Source organism: Delphinus delphis, chromosome 6 (assembly GCF_949987515.2).
Source record: "Delphinus delphis chromosome 6, mDelDel1.2, whole genome shotgun sequence".
In the NCBI taxonomy this organism is placed as follows: domain Eukaryota; kingdom Metazoa; phylum Chordata; class Mammalia; order Artiodactyla; family Delphinidae; genus Delphinus; species Delphinus delphis.
Window position 1 is genome coordinate 113237172 of NC_082688.1, and position 18142 is coordinate 113255313.

General features: G+C 46.2%; 1 protein-coding gene across 1 annotated transcript in view; it reads right to left on the bottom strand.

The window, feature by feature from the left end:
• Positions 1–18142, bottom strand: part of PALLD (palladin, cytoskeletal associated protein) — a 394011-nt gene that overhangs the window by 191061 nt on the left and 184808 nt on the right. The window contains exons 8-9 of the mRNA XM_069540800.1: positions 6257–6376; positions 4145–4484 (exon numbers count right to left, since the gene is read on the bottom strand). Of these exons, the coding sequence (XP_069396901.1) occupies positions 4145–4484; positions 6257–6376 (460 nt within the window). The remainder of the gene's footprint in view (positions 1–4144; positions 4485–6256; positions 6377–18142) is intronic.

The window sequence follows — 18142 nt, forward strand, 5'->3', positions numbered from 1 at the left end:
GCAGGACATGCCGGGGAGCGAACAGTCCAGGCAAGGGAACCCCTGTGCCCCTCTTAGTGTCCAGGAGCGCGGAGGGGACCACAGGGAGGTCCCAGAGACAGCAAGCCTGGCCCAGCTGAGCCCCTGATGCGAGAGCGGTGCAGGCCGCCCCCTCCTCTCCTGTCTCTCTCCAGCACCCTCCCCCTTCTCCTCCTACTCTCACAGGGCTCTCGGCCGCTCATCGTCACGCACATGTCAGGGCAGAACTGCACGAGGTGACACGTAAAACCCGACACCTAAGCAGCGGTGAGTTTACAGGACCTGCCCCTGTCCTCGAGACAAGCATTGCTGGAATAACCAGCTCTCTCAGGGTGGGAGCAAGAGAAAGGAGGAAGAGAGATGCAAAGGTCTGAGACGTGGCCGCTTGGAGAAGCCTGATTCAGCCTGCAGTCACTGCACCATTTTCAGGTGGGAACTCCTGACACCATGTTCTCTTTAGCGGCCGAGGGAAGAGAGAGCAGGGAGGACAGGAACAAAGGGAGAGGCACCTCGTTGGGCTGGTGATGGAGCAGGCGACCACGCTGCGAGCGCTTCAGGATCATTCTCCCACCCAAGGGCCTGGGCTTTGAGGGCTGGGCCATGTGCCTGGCACCGTTTCAGCCGCTGAGCTGTCCTGGGTCCACTGCAGGTACTTACCCACGGCCTCCCCTCTAGCCAGCCCCTCCTGGGTGCCTCATCTTGCTTCTTCCACAAGACGGAGGACGAATATCAAAGAAGAAAGAAATGGGGTTTGAAAACAGCATATGGGTCTTTCCATGCTGCTTGGCCTAACTGGAGAGACGAGCTTAGTGGGAGAACAGGACCTGTAAGGCACCTGCTCAATCTGGCTCCAAAGTCTCCCTCCAGGGTTTAATCCTGGAGACCCTGCACACCCATGTCCTCCAGGGACTATGTTTTGGCAAGAAAAAAAGATTCTTGGGACTTGATTTCCTATTAACAAACAGAGTCGTGTATTTATGTTGAATCTTCGGGCATCATTTGTAGAGAGTGGGCAGCAACAGACTTACTTGGTGTGCCCTGAACAAGGACAATAATATAAAAAACAGTTCACAAAAGCTAGGCGTATGTTCCTTCCTTCCTCTTTTTCTCTGATAAGAGCTATGATGTCAGCAGCACGGGGCTTCTCTTCTTTGCACTGCGGTGGACGGTGCTAAGTGTCCGACACCGAGTCACACCAACAACTCTCACGGGTGAATTCCTTCCTGGGGGGAGTCTCAGTGCTCCTCTGGCCCACGGCGCGTTGTGTCTGGCACCTGGAACTCACTGAATGGCCCACATCCAATCGTGTTTAACTCACACCCGAGGGGTGGTGTCTGAGCCAAAGACACTGAGAGATGCAGAAACGGGAGTGGACGTGGATCCCACGACCATGGGCCAGGAGCACAGATACAGCTGGAGGCTGGAAGGGCGGCAAGACCCCTGGTGAGGATTTCTGTGGGAGGACCTTGCTGCAGAAGGCAACTCAGGACGTTTCTACCATTTTGTTTCAGTCTGATTTTTTTCCCCTTTCCATAATAAATAGTGAGCTATTTGAGAGAAAAGAGTGCAAAGAGATTTTCCTTCTGACAATGATAATTTTTCAGGAATCTGACAAATCAAACACCCTTTTCAGGTTCATCTATTAAGAGGACATATTTAAATTCCTATTATTTGTCCCCTCCTAATTGTTTCCTGTTTGCTTACAAATGATTCAGATGAATGGAATGCCATAAAACTCCCCCAAATGTAAGCCTCTCCTTTTTTTATGAAGAGTAGTAAAATCAAGGGCCGATGAAAAAAGATTCAAGTGCACCAGTTTTCCCACTGCCAACCACAAGACTCAAAATTTCATTCTTTCCCAATGTATGAAGGGAAGTAGACATGAACAGGAATTTTACTTGGCAGTGACATTAATCATCAATTCCTTGGATGTCATTCTACGTGATTTGCAGATGTCATTCGATGGCATTCCTACCAATGGATACAACTCCTGAAACAATGAGCAACCATTTTCTGAAAAGACCATGATAACAGAGAAAGGGTGGAAGACCTCGTACCAAACCATGGCGCTGGTTACCTCAAGTACTTCTGTTTTGTTTGAATTGTCACCTCGAGCACGCACTTACTTTGTAATTAAAACAAAATCCAAAAAAGGATTGCAATTCATAAGAAAATTTTAAAATTGATATATATATTTGAAAGTGTCAATCACATATTATTTCCTACCTCGTAACTGGCAGGTAAGTATACAATATGAAAATCATGAAGTGATGCTCTAAGGATCTATTTAAACACAAAAAGATTTGAAAAAAAGGAAAGCAGCAGGAAAACCTGCTACTAGCAATGTTATTTCTAAGCTACCAGGTTTCCCTAAATTTCCACATGAAGGGAATTTAAACACTGAAATCCATTTTCCCTGTATTTTACTTTATACTGAAAACCTGACTAAGAAGCAGATCATGACGCCACTCTTCAAACCTGTAGCTCCACAGCCTCTTAATAACCACCCGAGTGTTCCGTCTGCCTTTTACAGACAGCGCCCCACCCTCCCAGAGACACTAACCGCACCTAAAGTCCAGCTCAGAGCTGAAGAGCTGTTCAAACTCCTGAGATAAGGAGGGCGGCAAAGGCATGTTAACAGCCCCTCCCGTTTGCTCTCCTGTGATTTATACTCACTTTCTGAGCTATTAGGGCAGACGCACTTCACTGAGAGCCCAGCCGGGGCCCAGTCAGTGGACACCCCGCCCGTTCTCCCTCAGGAAGGCAGGTCCCTTATTTCATTAAAAGCACTGCAAATACATATTCAAGATGCAAAGATAAAGGTAGTCAGCAGAGGCGGTTCATTGAGTGGGTTGGAGCTACAAGAGTGTAAATCTCTTTTAAGGCTGCCACTTCTGAGCTCCTGCGACCTGCCCGGCATCTCAGCCCGCCTGGAGTCTAGGTATGGAACATTCGCTACCGTACACAAGCCTAGCAGCCCTGCTGCCTACAAAATGCGGGGTAGTAGAAGAGAGATTTCTGAAACTGCAACACAAGATTGTCAAGGAGTTTACTTTTATAAAATTGCCCGCCCATTTGTTAACTTAAGCCATCTGTCTGGATGATTTGTTACTTGATTAGTCTAATAATGCTCATAAAATCGCCTAACAATAAAGTGATGTACGGATATAAGATATTATTCTCATTTGAATACCGATCTATTCTCACCAATGAGCTGATGGAACGGAGAATAAAGCAGGCTGTTCAGTACCAGGGAAGCAAAGAGTAACTCCTATCCTGAAGCCATCCTTCCTGCCCCAAATCACAAAGCTCAGACATCACGGGGAAAACGCAGGGCGCTTTCCCAGATCCTGGAGAATTCATTCTCAAGGAAATGTGGCCACGTAGACTATGTACACATTTGATGTGACGCTGACGTTTCCACCGACCTCCATCAGGGCAGTGACTCGAGGTCTGTTCTGTTAACTGATTCCTCCTCTCTGACACTGTGACAGCTCCGATCATCACCACCCTCCCCGGTGGTGCCAATGGAAACAGCGCACGCAAGGTTTATCATCCTAACAAGATAATGGAAACCAAATACGAAGGTGGTATCCGCGGAAACACGCCTTCCGTGGGTCCCAAAGCCCAGTGGGTCGGGCTGGGAAGGGCGCTCTGCACTCGTTCCTTCCCCAGGGTCTGCACCCACAATCTCCATCCTCAGCTTTCAGGCTTCCCGTGCTTATCTGGATCGGATTTGCTTACTGATTCTTAAATGTGAAACATTTGGAAATGCTTTTAATAGACAGCTCAACGTACTCCCTTCCCATCTCCTCTGGGGAGGGCTACACCCCTGCATACGTCGGAAGGCTGCACCAGGCACAGATACTTTCACAGCTGAAACCATTTACAGTTTTTAGCAAAAGGCAGATTTGACCAAGCTTCTCATTTACCTTCTTTACTTTGGGGTATCATTTATATTTTTGAAGGACCCCACTTGGTAGCACGGTCACACCAGCCCGGGACAACTCGCCTGCAGGAGGGGCCACTTGCCCCGTGGTGGAGCCCAGGCAAAACGGTTTCCCTGGCAACAGAGGCAATTCAGCGCAAGTACCACAGTGTGATCAAGCCGTACGGGAGTACTCACAGTTTCGGTTTGGCAAGCAGAGGGGGGGGCTCCTTTGTGGGTGACAGCAGCACGGCTGCGCTGGGAAGAGCTTTGCTGCCATCAGCTCTGCCGTTCATCAGTCCATTCACTCCGTGGCCCGGGTGGACGCCGTTGGTTTCCCTCTCCGCGGCGGAATTGAACTGAAGGGCCGTCGGGCTCAGCCCGAACACGGGGCCGGTCACGTGCTGGATCTCAGCTGGTTTCTGTGAAGCCAACTCGAAAGAGCCGGTGTCCCAGATTGGAGGGGGCAGCGGGGAGGGCTGGAAGCGGCCACTGCTGGCCTCTCCGGCTGAGTCGTAGCTGCAGGCGTCCATGTTGGCTGAGGGAGGGGACAGGAGGAAGACACCGTGATATGCTTAGGATCCACAGACCCTTCCCACCGTCACAGACAGCCTGGGAGCCCAGGGTCCTGTTAGCTGTTGATGGGGCAATGCCGAGGGGGGGCCTGGGTCTCCCAGGCTTGATTTCACTGCACCTGTTTCATTTCCTGAATGGCCCACCAGCTGGGAGACCAGCTACCAATTCATTAACAAATTTCAAACAAGAGCTAAAGATAGAACTTGGTTAAAACACACACACACAACACAAACAGCATCAAAAAAAACAAATGACAACACAAACAGTATCAACTAATGATGCTTTGTCTTCTTGCATTTCAGCCCATGGATCCAACGGAACATCCTACCTGAGCTTTGCTGACATTAGTGTAGGCTACAAAGGTTTTCGGTGCTGGGCAACGGGTATTCACTCATTCACTCATTCATTCATCCATCATAAAGCCAAGTGACGCTCTGAGTCTAAGGGAAATGTCTTACAATCTCACGGACAATTTTTTCCGGTTCACATGACTGACACCAGCTGTAACTTGATACAAAAGAAAGTTTTGCTTGTTACTGTCAATGGCCTGAACGCATCTTAAGAGTATCTTTGTATTCCTTGCCTTGCGCAGAGTCCAGCAGAGCTCAAAAAAATGCCTACTGAGGTGAACATGTAGCTCAAAAATAGCTCTTATGTTTGGTCTAGAGCAGATTTATCCCCGAGGAAAATGGGAAATACTGCATGTTAATTTCTGCCACGCGGACGAGGAGCCTGGAGTTTTGGCCGCGTGGTTAGAGCACTGCACTCTTGCTGTGGCCATTTGCTGGGACTGTCTTCAACTCAAAATCAAAATACTGGGATCCTCCCTGGAGCTCTGATCGTGACCCTGGAGTTTCCTGTTAACACTTAGAGCCCTCATTCCTATCCACTGGTGTCCCGTTAAGGTGAACTTTACGTTTCGTCTCTTAATGAAGATGAAAAAGCACTAATTCCCCGCTACAGCCCTAAACTGGTTTTTTCTGTGTCTCTGCCGCCCCCTAGCACGAGTTCTCCCTGTTCTAGAGAAATCTAGGTGCCACTCGGCTGTGTCTTCACTGCCTCCTAACCATGGTGCCCCGTACTGGGCTTGGCCAGAGGTATTTTTAGAACCACTGTAAAATAAACAACAGAAATAAGGCCGTAAAGACCAGGTAAAGCTAATTAATAATAGTAGAAAACAGTTAACTAAAAGTCAAAGAAATAAAGGAAAAGAACTGTTTCAGGTTGCTTTCCCTAGCACTAAGTTTCTGAGTTTAAAAAACTGCCCAGATATTTCTGAATGTTGGTTTTAATAATAAGATACATTCCTTTAGTTTTTCATAGGCGTCCAGTCTCAATGAAATCTGGTTTCTAAGATCTTTACAGCTTCTCTAGGTTTATCTAGTGGGTTAAACAGTGACTGATTTGCACCAGTATCTCCAGACCCCGTGGACACTGGTGTGAGCAGAGTTCTGGGCCAGCAGGAGGCCCTTGGGCAGCCATCGCATTGTTTCCAAGACCAAGGTCCCAAGACTGAAAGAAGAGCCCCACGTGTGTTTCGCTGCTACATCATCATCACCTTTGTGTTTTCATCTCCGCTTCCCCTCCCCCTCTCCCACCCCAGCCTTTTGTTTCGGTGATGAAACCCTGGTTGTGAGGATGACCCCCGGGGCAAAGCATTCCTGGAGGCTGAGCAGTCCTCCCGGTGGGTCCTTTCTGCCGTGGGGACCCGTCAACCCTTCGCTCCTCACATACCTGAGGTGACCACCAGCTGAGCAGTGCTGGTCGCTGACCCGTAATCATTGCTCGCCGAGCACGTGAAGATCCCGGCGTCCTCAGGGAACGTCTCTGCTATAACGAGGGTGCAGATCTCCTCTGGAAGGAAGAGAGCAGAGTAACTCACCAGAGGGTAACCACAAAGTTGGTCCAAAGAAGCCAGACCCTCTGCCTTTCTAAAACAACAAATTCAGTAGCAATTACTATAGGGTCACTTTACGAAGTCGTCACAAGAGAATCTCTTGACATTGAATTGAGCTGTTCAACCTAGTGGCAAAAGCTTTGGAGTGGGACTCATTCTTTGTGATTTTCCATCAGCCTTGGTTTCCTCACCTATAAAACAGGGGTAACATACACCTCACGAGTGTATCTGTGTAGAGGACACAAGAAGTTTGCAAAGTGTGTGCCTCTGTGCTAGGCACGTGGAAGATGCCAGCTCCTGCCTAGTTTGGTTGATGGTCATGGAAGGCCTTTCAACTACAATGTAGCTGCTCAACTGAAAAGCCACTGGTGGGGAAAATCAAGCTTCTCTGAAAAGCTGACAATGGGAAAAAAAGAACATAACATGGAAATGTTTGACGGCGGACAATTATTCTGGAAACTACTGTTACACAGTGCGGCCATGTTCTGTAGCATGCAAAGCCCGGACTCTGGAACCAGCTGCCGGGGCCTGAATGACGGCGCTGCCCCATGGGGCTTTTGTGACTTTGGTCCACCTCCCCGAACTTCAGAGCCCTTACCTAGAAGATGGAGATAATAAGAGAACCTACCTTTTAGGATTTTTATGAATCATGACTCATAAATCAACCATCACAGGGTTACTGTGAGGGGTGGTGATGGTAACCACGACAACAGCTGACAGTTACGTAAGCCCTTCTCAGGCACTAGGTAACACTACCAGCACTGAATATAGATGAATTTAGATTTAACCCTCATGTCAACCTTATGAGTTACACTGACTACGCTTAGCCTGTTTTACAGACAGGAAAGCTGAAGCACAGTAAGGCTAATTGATTTACCCAAAGTCACGCAGCTCATGAGTGGCAACTTGAACCAAGATGGGCTCCAGACTCCACGCTCCTCACGACCATCTATTCTTGGGACATGATACACACTGTTCTTAGGATGCTGCCTGGTGCGTGCTAAATGCTTTGTCGTCAGGAACTGTTAGCTGTTCCATTAAGAAGCAGCTCGATCAAGAGTGTATTAGCTATTTCCAATTAATTAATTAATGTATGTACGTATGTATTATTATGGGAGTGCATTAACTATTTTTAAATTCAACGATTGTCTATATTGTACAAGTAACATAAGACGATTCTGTTGGTAAGTGTTAAGAAAAGTCATATACACTAGGGGCTTCCCTAGTGGCGCAGTGGTTAAGAATCCGCCTGCCAATGCAGGGGACACGGGTTCAAGCCCTGGTCTGGGAAGATCCCACATGCCGCGGAGCAACTAGGCCTGTGAGCCACAACTACTGAGCCTGCGCGTCTGGAGCCTGTGCTCCGCAAAAAGAGAGGCCACAGCAGTGAAAGGCCCGCGCACCGCGATGAAGAGTGGCCCCTGCTCACCGCAACTAGAGAAAGCCCTTGCACAGAAACGAAGACCCAACACAGCCAAAAATAAATTAATTAATTAATTTAAAAAAAATCATATACTTCTGATTCCCACAGAGCCTGTTGATTATTCACGCATTATGTGGGCCACGTGAGACTCTGTACCATAGATTTTTTGCAGGAATGGCTGCAGTTATCCCCTCCTGCATCCAGGCCCTGCTGCAATGGGACTCTGCAGCCCCATCCCCTTCCCTAGCCCTGGGGTTCCGGCTGGCCTGACGGCTGTTTTAACCCTAGAAGCGGTGGGAGTGATGTCTGTTCTGAGCCAAAGCCTCAGGTCCCCTCTGGTTCTGCTCCATCTCTAGGAGCCCGGCTGAACCCCTCAGGGATGGAGGCCATGGGGCTGGAAAAAGGGGCCCCTGAGCAGAGATGGGCCACCACAACTGAGACCACCCGGCTCATCCCTGCCAACCTGGAGGCCAGCCACAGCCCGTGGAGTGAGCCCACCTGGGTGGGCCAAGTCTGGTGCCCCACTGGGGGCTAAGCTGAGCGGCTGACCCTCAGGATTAGGGACACGGGTGGTCGCCACCTGGAGCCACCGATGTCTGCGCGGCCATGCTTTCAAGAACCAGGATGTGGGCAACTTCTCTTCCAAGCTCCTTCTCTAACAGCCCTGAGGGCAAGCTTTTCAGAATTTAGAGGAATGCGTCTCCCCTGGAGTCAAACATCAGTAATGAAAATTAGCAAACTTGCCCTCAAACATATGTTATGTTTGAAACACTGGGAGGGCAAAGTGCTCACTGTGGGTAAAAGTCCTACCTTCTAATACAAACATTTTTAACTATTAAAATTACATGTCCATTTTTAAATACCAATAAAAGTAATAAACGCAAAGGTGAACCAATTAAACGATAAATAAAATGAAAGTGAGTCTTCCTTTATGTCCCAAGAGAGCTCGTGGGCGTTGATTTCAATTACAAGATAGGCTGAGTTCCTAAAAATGTGTTGCCTTGTTTCAAACAAACAGAATTATTTTCTCTTTTTGAAAGAACAGACACTGAAATAGAAATAGTGGGAAAATTCTGGTTACTACCCATTTTCTCTTCTATTTTATTTTAAACTAGTGGTGGTTGCCACCCACTTTCATGGGTCATGATCCACAGTTTAAAAACACTGCGCTGTCGGGCCCACCAGAGTTCCTGGCTCAAAAAACATCAAGGAATCCTGCTGAGGTGTTTGGCATATTAAGAAAAGAGTTTGCAGGTAAAGGCATCAGATACATTTTTTCTTTAATTTTTAAAAAATTTTTGGCTGTGTTGGGTCTTCGTTGCTGCGCGCGGGCTTTCTCTAGTTGTGGCGAGCGGGGGCTACTCTTCATTGCGGCGTGCAAGCTTCTCATTGTGGTGGCCTCTCTTGTTGTGGAGCACGGGCTCTAGCCGCGCAGGCTTCGGTAGTTCAGGCACACGGGCTCAGTAGTTGTGGCTCACAGGCTCTAGAGCGCAGGCTCAGTAGTTGTGGCGTACGGGCTTGGTTGCTCTGGGGCATGTGGGATCTTCCCGGACCAGGGCTCGAACGCGTGTCCCCTGCATCGGCAAGTGGATTCTTAACCACTGCACCACCAGGGAAGTCCCAAGGCTTGAATACATTTAAAGCACACAATTATTATTGATAAAAAGGCTCCCTGAACAGAAGGAAAATGACAGGATGACAGAGGGCGTGAAGGAAGGTACCCTGTGTGTTTCTGAGTGTACTGCACACAGTTCAAGGCTTCTCAATCAAAGAGGAATAAAGTGTGGAAATAATTCAAGTCAGAGCTTCACATAAGATGAATCACTGGGAAAGTGAGATGTATCTGGAAAGGCAACAGGGACTGGGAATTTTAAATTGAATACACATGGTTACGAGATGAGTTAGAAGTGTCCTTAACCAGAGGAGGGTCAATAAAGCACAGGATATTACAGCTGTAAAGGACTGTATGTGGACGAGCCCAAGTTGCTCATTTCTTCAAGTGAGGTCCAAGGTCCAAAGGGATCCTCTCAAGGTCATGGTTAATGTTGAGGCCAAAATGCTGACAGTCACACCCCGTCCCCCACAAGCTCCTTCTTCCGACAGCACAAGGCCTCTTAGCTGTTCTGCATTTTTTCCTGGTCCAGGACATGAGAAACCCAATGAGAAATGAAGTAATAAAAGATTTAAGATGGGAAACAAGGAGTTTCCTGGATCTGAACACTTCAATTACTCTCACTATCCAAGTAACTCACTAGAAACCCATCTGCCCAAGTAGGTGGGCTGTGTGTCCTCCAATATATGAGATACATTGGAAGGATACAAGCCCAGTCCGAAGGACACTGTCACGTGGCCATGACAGTGGGAGAAGAAATGAACAGCCCAGTCTGTAGAGATTTGGGGAAAACCACCCCCCCCATCCTCTGGGAGATGGGCTCCATCTTAGAGGATGCTGTTGGGAGCCTGGGGCCGTCAGCTGCCGTGGCTGACCCCTCCCTCCCTGCACTGTCCTCCCAGGGCCGATGCACTTGAACGGTCTTCTCTCAGCCTGGAAAGATGGACTTTCTGGAGACAGAGAAATGCCATTGCTCTCAATGCCTGAAAACACTTTCCCTGTAAACACTGTGTTTACAGTTAACACAGTTCTGTGCCCTGAACCTACGTTTTAAATCAGGGTAAAATCTTATCCAGTAGGGATAACAGAAAGCGGCTTTGGAGTGATGATCTGGCCAACTCTCAGGGTGTCTTCTTGTGTTATCTACAATTTTGATTTTTTTTTTAAGTTATGCCATTTTAAGAAAACCTGAGCTTGTTTATACAGTTGCCCCTTCTCCTCCAGAGGGCCCTTTTGAGAATGAAAAGATTGCATGTTTCGAATCTGACTGAACTAACTTCATTTTCTATGAATTTTCAGGAACACTTCTATTGCATAAAATGAGGTAGATTCATGCACAGAGCTGATGACCGACTGGACAGTCTACATATGGAAGAAAAAAATAAGAATAAAAAAGCACTGGCAAGTTCTTTCGGTGATCTTCGGACACTGCTACGTCTCAGGGACTTTTACTAGATAAAACATTAGTCCAATGCCCTAAAAGTTGTTCAGCTTTGATTCTCTTGGAAAATTTCATCCGAAAGTGACAAGAGGCTCACATTTTGCTGAGAGAAAGGAGCGTCTCAGCTGGGATGGCTCTGACATTACAGGGATGAAGAAAGCCAGCAGGACAGGAGATGAGCCCAGCTGCAGCACTGAATTTTCATCTAGTAACATCTTATTCGAACAAAGACCTTAAGATTTCTGTGAAGTACATTTTGGTGAGGGATGGGAATCAGGAAGTGACTGCTTGTCTCAAATAAAGGGAAATAGAGGCTCACTTATTTTTATTAAAAAAATGTCCTTTAAAAAACGCAAAAAATTAAAGTTATTAATAACTCTAAGTACAGTCCTTTTTAATCCAATTTTCCTAACTGGTGACTTGATTTGAGGGCATATAATAACTTAGTAAACTGGAAACCATTTTTGCTGATGGTAAATTCTGCTTTCTAAAGTTGCCTAAAAATTACTTAATCATGTAAATATCTCTCAGAGGTTAACCCCAAATTTCACTCAAGTTCTTGGACATGCTGAACTCTTGGTTAAATACAAACAAAACCATTTTGTTTGCAGAAACGTAAAATGATGACGCAGCAAGGATAACATTACTAAGTCCTCTGGGTAATGAGGGAACACGTTCATAAATGTCATCCTTCACAGGTTTTTTCCCCCCCTTTGGGGGCCAGCCTAACTTAAAACAAAAAAAAATCCAGCTTTTACCTTCCAAACCACATGGTTTGGGTAACACAGCTAATAAAAAAGGACTCTGGGCTAAAATCAGCAAGATGAGATTCAGTGTGGGTAACTGTAAGCCTTGTATAAATTTTTATAAAGGATTTTTAAAAACTTCAAACTGTATCATATATAGAGAAAGATATTTAAAGTACACAGTTTAAGACTCACGGACATAGAGAACACACTTGTGGTTGCCAAAGAGGAGGGGGCTGGGGAAGGGATGGATTGGGAGTTTGGGGTTAGCAGACGCAAACTAGTACATATAGGATGGATAAACAACAAGGTCCTACTGTAGAGCATAGGGAACGATATTCAATATGCTAGATGAACCATAATGGAAAAGAATATGAAAAAGACTATATACATGTATAACTGATTCACTTTGCTGTACAGCAGAAATGAACACATTATAAATCAACTATGCTTCAATAAAAAAATTTTTAATAAAAATGCACAGTTTAAGGAGTAACAATGAAATGAAACCCTGCACACCCATCAATAAGTCTAAGCAATAAAAGATGACCAATACTGCAGAATGTCCCATACGCCCTCCCCAGCTGAATCTTCCTTCCCCTTTAGAGATAATCACTCCTTTGATTTTCCTTATATGTTTACCACATATGTATGTATCCTTCAAAAATGCGTTTAGTTTTTGTTTTAATTTTTATTAGAGTACAGTTGATTTACAATGTCATGTTAGTTTCAGGTGTACAACAAAGTGAATCAGTTATACATATACATGTATCCACTCTTTTTTAGATTCTTTTCCCACATAGGCCATTACAGAGTATTGAGCAGAGTTCCCTGTGCTGTACAGTAGGGCCTTATTAGTCAACTCTTTTACACATAGTAGTGTGTATATGTCAACCTCAATCTCCCATATTATCCCTTCCCCTTTTACCCCCTGGTAACCATTAGTTTTCTACATCTGTGACTCTATTTCTGTTTTGTAAATAGGTTCATTTGTACCATTTCTTTAGATTCCATGTATAAGTGATATACTATGATATTTGCCTTTTTCTGTCTGACTTACTTCACTAAGTTTTTAAATGCTGACTAACAAGCATTTATCTTGTTGTGTAAAGAAAAGGCCACCTACAGCCTCTTCAATAAGTGGTGCTGGGTAAACTGGACAGCTACATGTAAAAGTATGAAATTAGAACACTCCCTAACACCATACACAAAAATACACTCAAAATGGATTAAAGACCTAAATATAAGGCCAGACACTATAAAACTCTTAGAGGAAAACATAGGAAGAACACTATGACATATATCACAGCAAGATTCTTTTTGACCCACCTCCTAGAGAAATGGAAATAAAACCAAAAATGAACAAATGGGACTTAATGAAACTTAAAAGATTTTGCACAGCAAAAGAAAACATAAACAAGATGAAAAGACAACCCTCACAATGGGAGAAAATATTTGCAAATGAAGCAACTGACAAAGGATTAATCTCCAAAATATACAAGCAGCTCATGCAGCTCAATATCAAATAAACAAACAACCCAATCCAAAAATGGGCAGAAGACCTAAGCAGACATTTCTCCAAAGAAGATATACAGACTGCCAACAAACACATGAAAGAATGCTCAACATCACTAATCATTAGAGAAATGCAAATCAAAACTATAATGAGGTATCACCTCGCACCAGTCAGAATGGCCATCATCAAAGAATCTACAAGCAATAAATGCTGGAGAGGGTGTGGAGAAAAGGGAACACTCTTGCACTGCTGGTAGGAATGTAAATTGATACAGCCACTGGGGAGAACAGTATGGAGGTTCCTTATAAAACTAAAAATAGAATTACCATACAACCCAGCAATCCCACTACTGGGCATATATCATGAGAAAATCATAATTCTAAAAGACACATGCACTTCAATGTTCATTGCAGCTCTATTTACAATAGCCAGGACATGGAAGCAACTTAAGTGTCCATCGACAGATGAATGGATAAAGAAGATGTGGCACATATATACAATGGAATATTACTCAGCCATAAAAAGAAACGAAATTGAGCTATTTGTAATGAGGTGGATGGACCTAGAGTCATACAGAGTGAAGTAAGTCAGAAAGAGAAAAACAAATACCGTATGCTAACACATATATATGGAATCTAAAAAGGAAAAAAAAAATGGTTCTGAAGAACCTAGGGGTAGGACAGGAATAAAGACGCAGATGTAGAGAATGGACTTGAGGACACGGGGAGGGGGAACGGTAAGCTGGGATGAAGTGAGAGAGTAGCATGGACATATATACACTACCATATGTAAGATGGATAGCTAGTGGGAAGCAGCCGCGTAGCACAGGGAGATCAGCTCTGTGCTTTGTGACCACCTAGAGGGGTGGGCTAGGGAGAGTGGGAGGGAGACGCAAGACAGAGGGGATATACGTATGCATATAGCTGATTCACTTTGTTATACAGCAGAAACTAACACACCATTGTAAAGCAATTATACTCCAATAAAGATGTTAAAAAAAAAAAAAAAGGCCACCTTCCCACCGTCAGAAAAAAGTTCAACTTCCCCAGACATTTACCAAACCCCTCAGGGGTAAGGGGTAGGCAAGGCCACGGGGTTTCCTGGGAAATCTGGGGCTCCCGGGGGTGGGTCGGTGGGTACCTGGAGGGGCTAAGCATGGGCAGGAACTGGACAGCCCAGAGGAATCACTGGTGGTGTCTGTGTCTCCGAAATCTCTCTTTTTAAGGTCAACATGGCCAACTTCCAGATCTCAGCACCGGGTCAAATCAGAGCACTTCCGTGGGCGGTAACAGTGTTCCCAACTGACCCGGCAGGCAGTGACAGGCCGGGCCAAGCAGAGATGCGACCTGGGGTCAGCTCACCCGCAACCGTCTGTTGTCAGGGCAGGAGATGGGCGGCGGCCCTGAGCTCTCAGGGATGAATGCCTTGCCGTGTCTGTCCTTGTCACACATCGACGTGTAGCTGTGCCTTCCGGGGACCCCGGCCTCTGGCTGCATTTGCTGTCATGCTCCTGTCCTCACATCTTGCTCTGGCCGGTGAATTCTCTCGCTGCAGGGGTCACACCCTACAGACAAGCTGTGGAGGAAAATCCTTGAGACCCTGCAACTCTGAAAAATCTTGACCACATCTCCTTATGGAGTTGGAGGTCATTTTACACCAGAATCTGGAAGGCGTTGCTTCGCTGTCTGTGTGCCTAGGAAGCCTGCTGAGAAGTCCTAGGTCACTCTGATACTGTTAGTTTGCTGTGACCTGGTGCTTCCTCCCCGGACACGGAGAGCATCATGGCCTCGTCCTGGATGTTGTGAATTTCACAGTGGTGCACACCGCTGTCAATGTGTTTTCATACGTTGTGATCTCAGCGGGTCCTTTCAGTCTGGAAACTGATATCCTTCCGTTTGGGGAATGAAAAACAAATTGCATGGATAATCTCTCCCCTTTGTCCTCTTCTCCTGGAATCCTACTTATGAATGTGTTGTCTACCGGGGCGGGTCTACCATCTAATGTCCTTACCTTTTCTCTCTACATCCCTTCTCTGCCTTTTTCTCCTACTTTGCAAGACATTTCCTAACTTTCATTTCTGCTACCAGCTTTTTCATCGCAAGCACGCCTTGTTTTCTGAACGGCCCTCCTCTCCTCCCCCCTTATACCTGTTATTTTTTCTTCTTGGATGCGCTGATTTTCTCACCCCTCCGACGAGAGCGCTGCTTTGTTTTTACATCTTCTTCTCTTTGCAAGTCTGCTTCCTCCAAGCTGCTTTCTGGGGAGTTGCTCGTGCTCTCCTGTATCATCCCAGAGGGAGGTTTCTTCAGACACCTTTGATCTCTTCTTGTCCGACGTGGCTCTGAGCTGACGGGAATCTGGACAGCAGAGAGCGGCCGTTCGCCCTGGCCTTCCCCGGGGTGTAATCTAGATGGCCTCTGTCTTGGAGAAACTCCCGCATCACTATGGATGGATTTTTTTCTCTTGGGATGCTGCCATCACCCAGAAATGAGCCCTTCGGCCTCCACCAGGCTGGCCTTCTAGAGGCCAGTTTGGGGGGGCGGGGCAGAAGCACGCAGATCTCAGGGTTCCAACAGTCACGCAGTTTTCCCTTTGGTGTCTTGGTGCCTTTCCCTCTCTCCCCAGAGATTTCTCACCAAACCTTCTAGGTTCACGAGACCCTAAGTGTCTCAGTCATTTGTTACGGTGCTCCAAAACCTAAAGACATACTGAATAGCCTCCTTCGTTAAGCAGTTCTTTCTAAAGAACGTAATAATATTCAGGTCTTAACAAGTTAGTTATTGTTTTAAAAAATACATATAAATTGAAGGAAAAATACCAATATTTTATTCTTAAATCACCACAATCACTTACTAATGGATGTGTTTATATGCTGGGAGGGCACAATCCCTCCTGGAATCAGATGGGACCCAGCCAGCCTGCTTTCACAGTCCACCCGATTTTCACGTGGGACTTGCTTTTTATCACACACACACCAAAAACTCAGTTTCACAAAGATACGACGTCACAGCAGAGAATGTAGGGTGATGTAACGTTGGAACTGTTTCGAGCCGGCAGTCGTCCCCAGGAGATGTCCAGTGTCACTGTGTTTGTCAAAAATCTCCAGCATCTCCAGCACCTCTGCCGGATGGTGTGGCACCCAGGGCGCCTTGCCACACGGTTTGGGAACCACAGGCTTTACCCAACCCACTTTTGCTTACTCCAATCTTAACCTGGAATCGCATTCAAACATCCTCACTGTGGCCCTCCTACTGCTCAGCACCTCAGTACATTTAAACTATAATTTCCTTCACATCGTGATTCACGGGACCAAAGCACAGATTCCACGCTCCAAGATCTAGGAGGCCGGGTGGCCCTGGAGGCACACTGAAAGTCAGGGCACCGCACTTTTATGTGCACCGTTTCCCAACCAGTAAGACACGTTGGTTTTTGGAGTTTCGATTTTGCGTGTCATGAGACAGTGCTCTAGAAGTAACGCGATACAGTTTGTGGCTGTTTGCAGACGTATGAGTCAGGACCTGAGCGCGGACAGCTGTCGAAGGAGTCTTCTGTGGCCCTGCCCGCCCCCCCCCACTGGTCTTTGAAGGATGCAATCAGGGTAAAGTCGGAACGTCAACAAAGGAGGCCAGAGCAGGTACCGTGACAGACACATGTGGGTTCTGAGTAAGCTCACTGCTATGGACTCACAAAGCTGTCTGAGAAGATGGGTGATGCAAGCTGACTTCTGTCTAGACAAGAGAGGAGTGGAAAACACATCAGACAGACCCAGCAGAGGAGTGACAAGAAAAACCTGTTTCCGTTGCACAAATGCATCGCAGGGAATGGGCTGTTTCCTTCCTTATCTAAACATCTAATCCCTACGGGGGCTGTGACCAGGCACTAGTGCATTTCAGTTTCATTTCTAGGGCTTTAAAATATCTTGCCCATGAATAAGAAAAAAGAAGGAGAGTGAAGAGAAGAAAAAAAGAGATATATAAATAAATGAGGGGGGATATGGGGAAAGAAAGGGAGGGAGGGAGGGAGGCCAGCCAGCAGGGAGAGAGCAACAGTGATCATGTCAGGAAGGGGAGAGAGGGCAGGAAAACCAGAATGCTCAGGTATGTTCTGAATTTCAAAGGCTACTTATATTTTAGCATTTGGAGAATATCTCCGACCTAGTTCTGTAAAATTCACCTCTTGCCTCAGATGTATCGTGGTCATGTCAATTTTCCTCCTCTCCATTTAACAGTGGCTAAAAAACAGCCACAAGGGAAGCCAGTTCCTATGTACATTCTCTAAGGTTGAGTGGTTGAGAGGTCTGTGTATTGGATGCAATAGTCCATCAGGTCATTTAAGGACAGTGAAAGAGTCAATACATGTTCTGCTTTTTTCCCCTGGAAGCATCAATGGTCAACTTCAAGTCAATGTTAGAAAACATTCGCCTAGTAGTAAAGGAATCGTAATCATACCCGGTTCTGTCAGGCAAGTCAGGACATTGTTTAACTACAAGTATGTGTCAGTGTGTGCTTGTTCTAAAGTTCTAACTCATCACAACTCATGTGAGCAGTCACTTGAACAGTTGTTCATGCGTGTGGGTTTTCGTTAATTCTCCGTGTCAAGTGTAGATTTCTGAGGAAGGGTATTTTTTTGTTTTTTGGCCACGCATCTCAGCTTGCAGTATTTTAGTTCCCTGACCAGGGATCAAACCCGGACCACGGCAGTGGAAGTGCCGACTCCCTGGACCACCAGGGTATTTCTCTGAGGCAGAGTGTTTTAATGGTCCTGTATGAAAAAAAGGAAGCAATTCCAACCATGTCGTGGAGAATATAATTGTGGAGGAATTAGCAGAGGTCGAGGAAGACTAGTGGTGTCTTGTTTTTCATAGCTCCTGACTATGTACGTGTTTGCCTTAGACTGACAGATTTGCTTGAAATATCTCTCCATCAAGAATTATCTGTCTTCAGCAAGTGCTATTATTGTGGTTTGAACGGAGGAGTCTGTTTTCT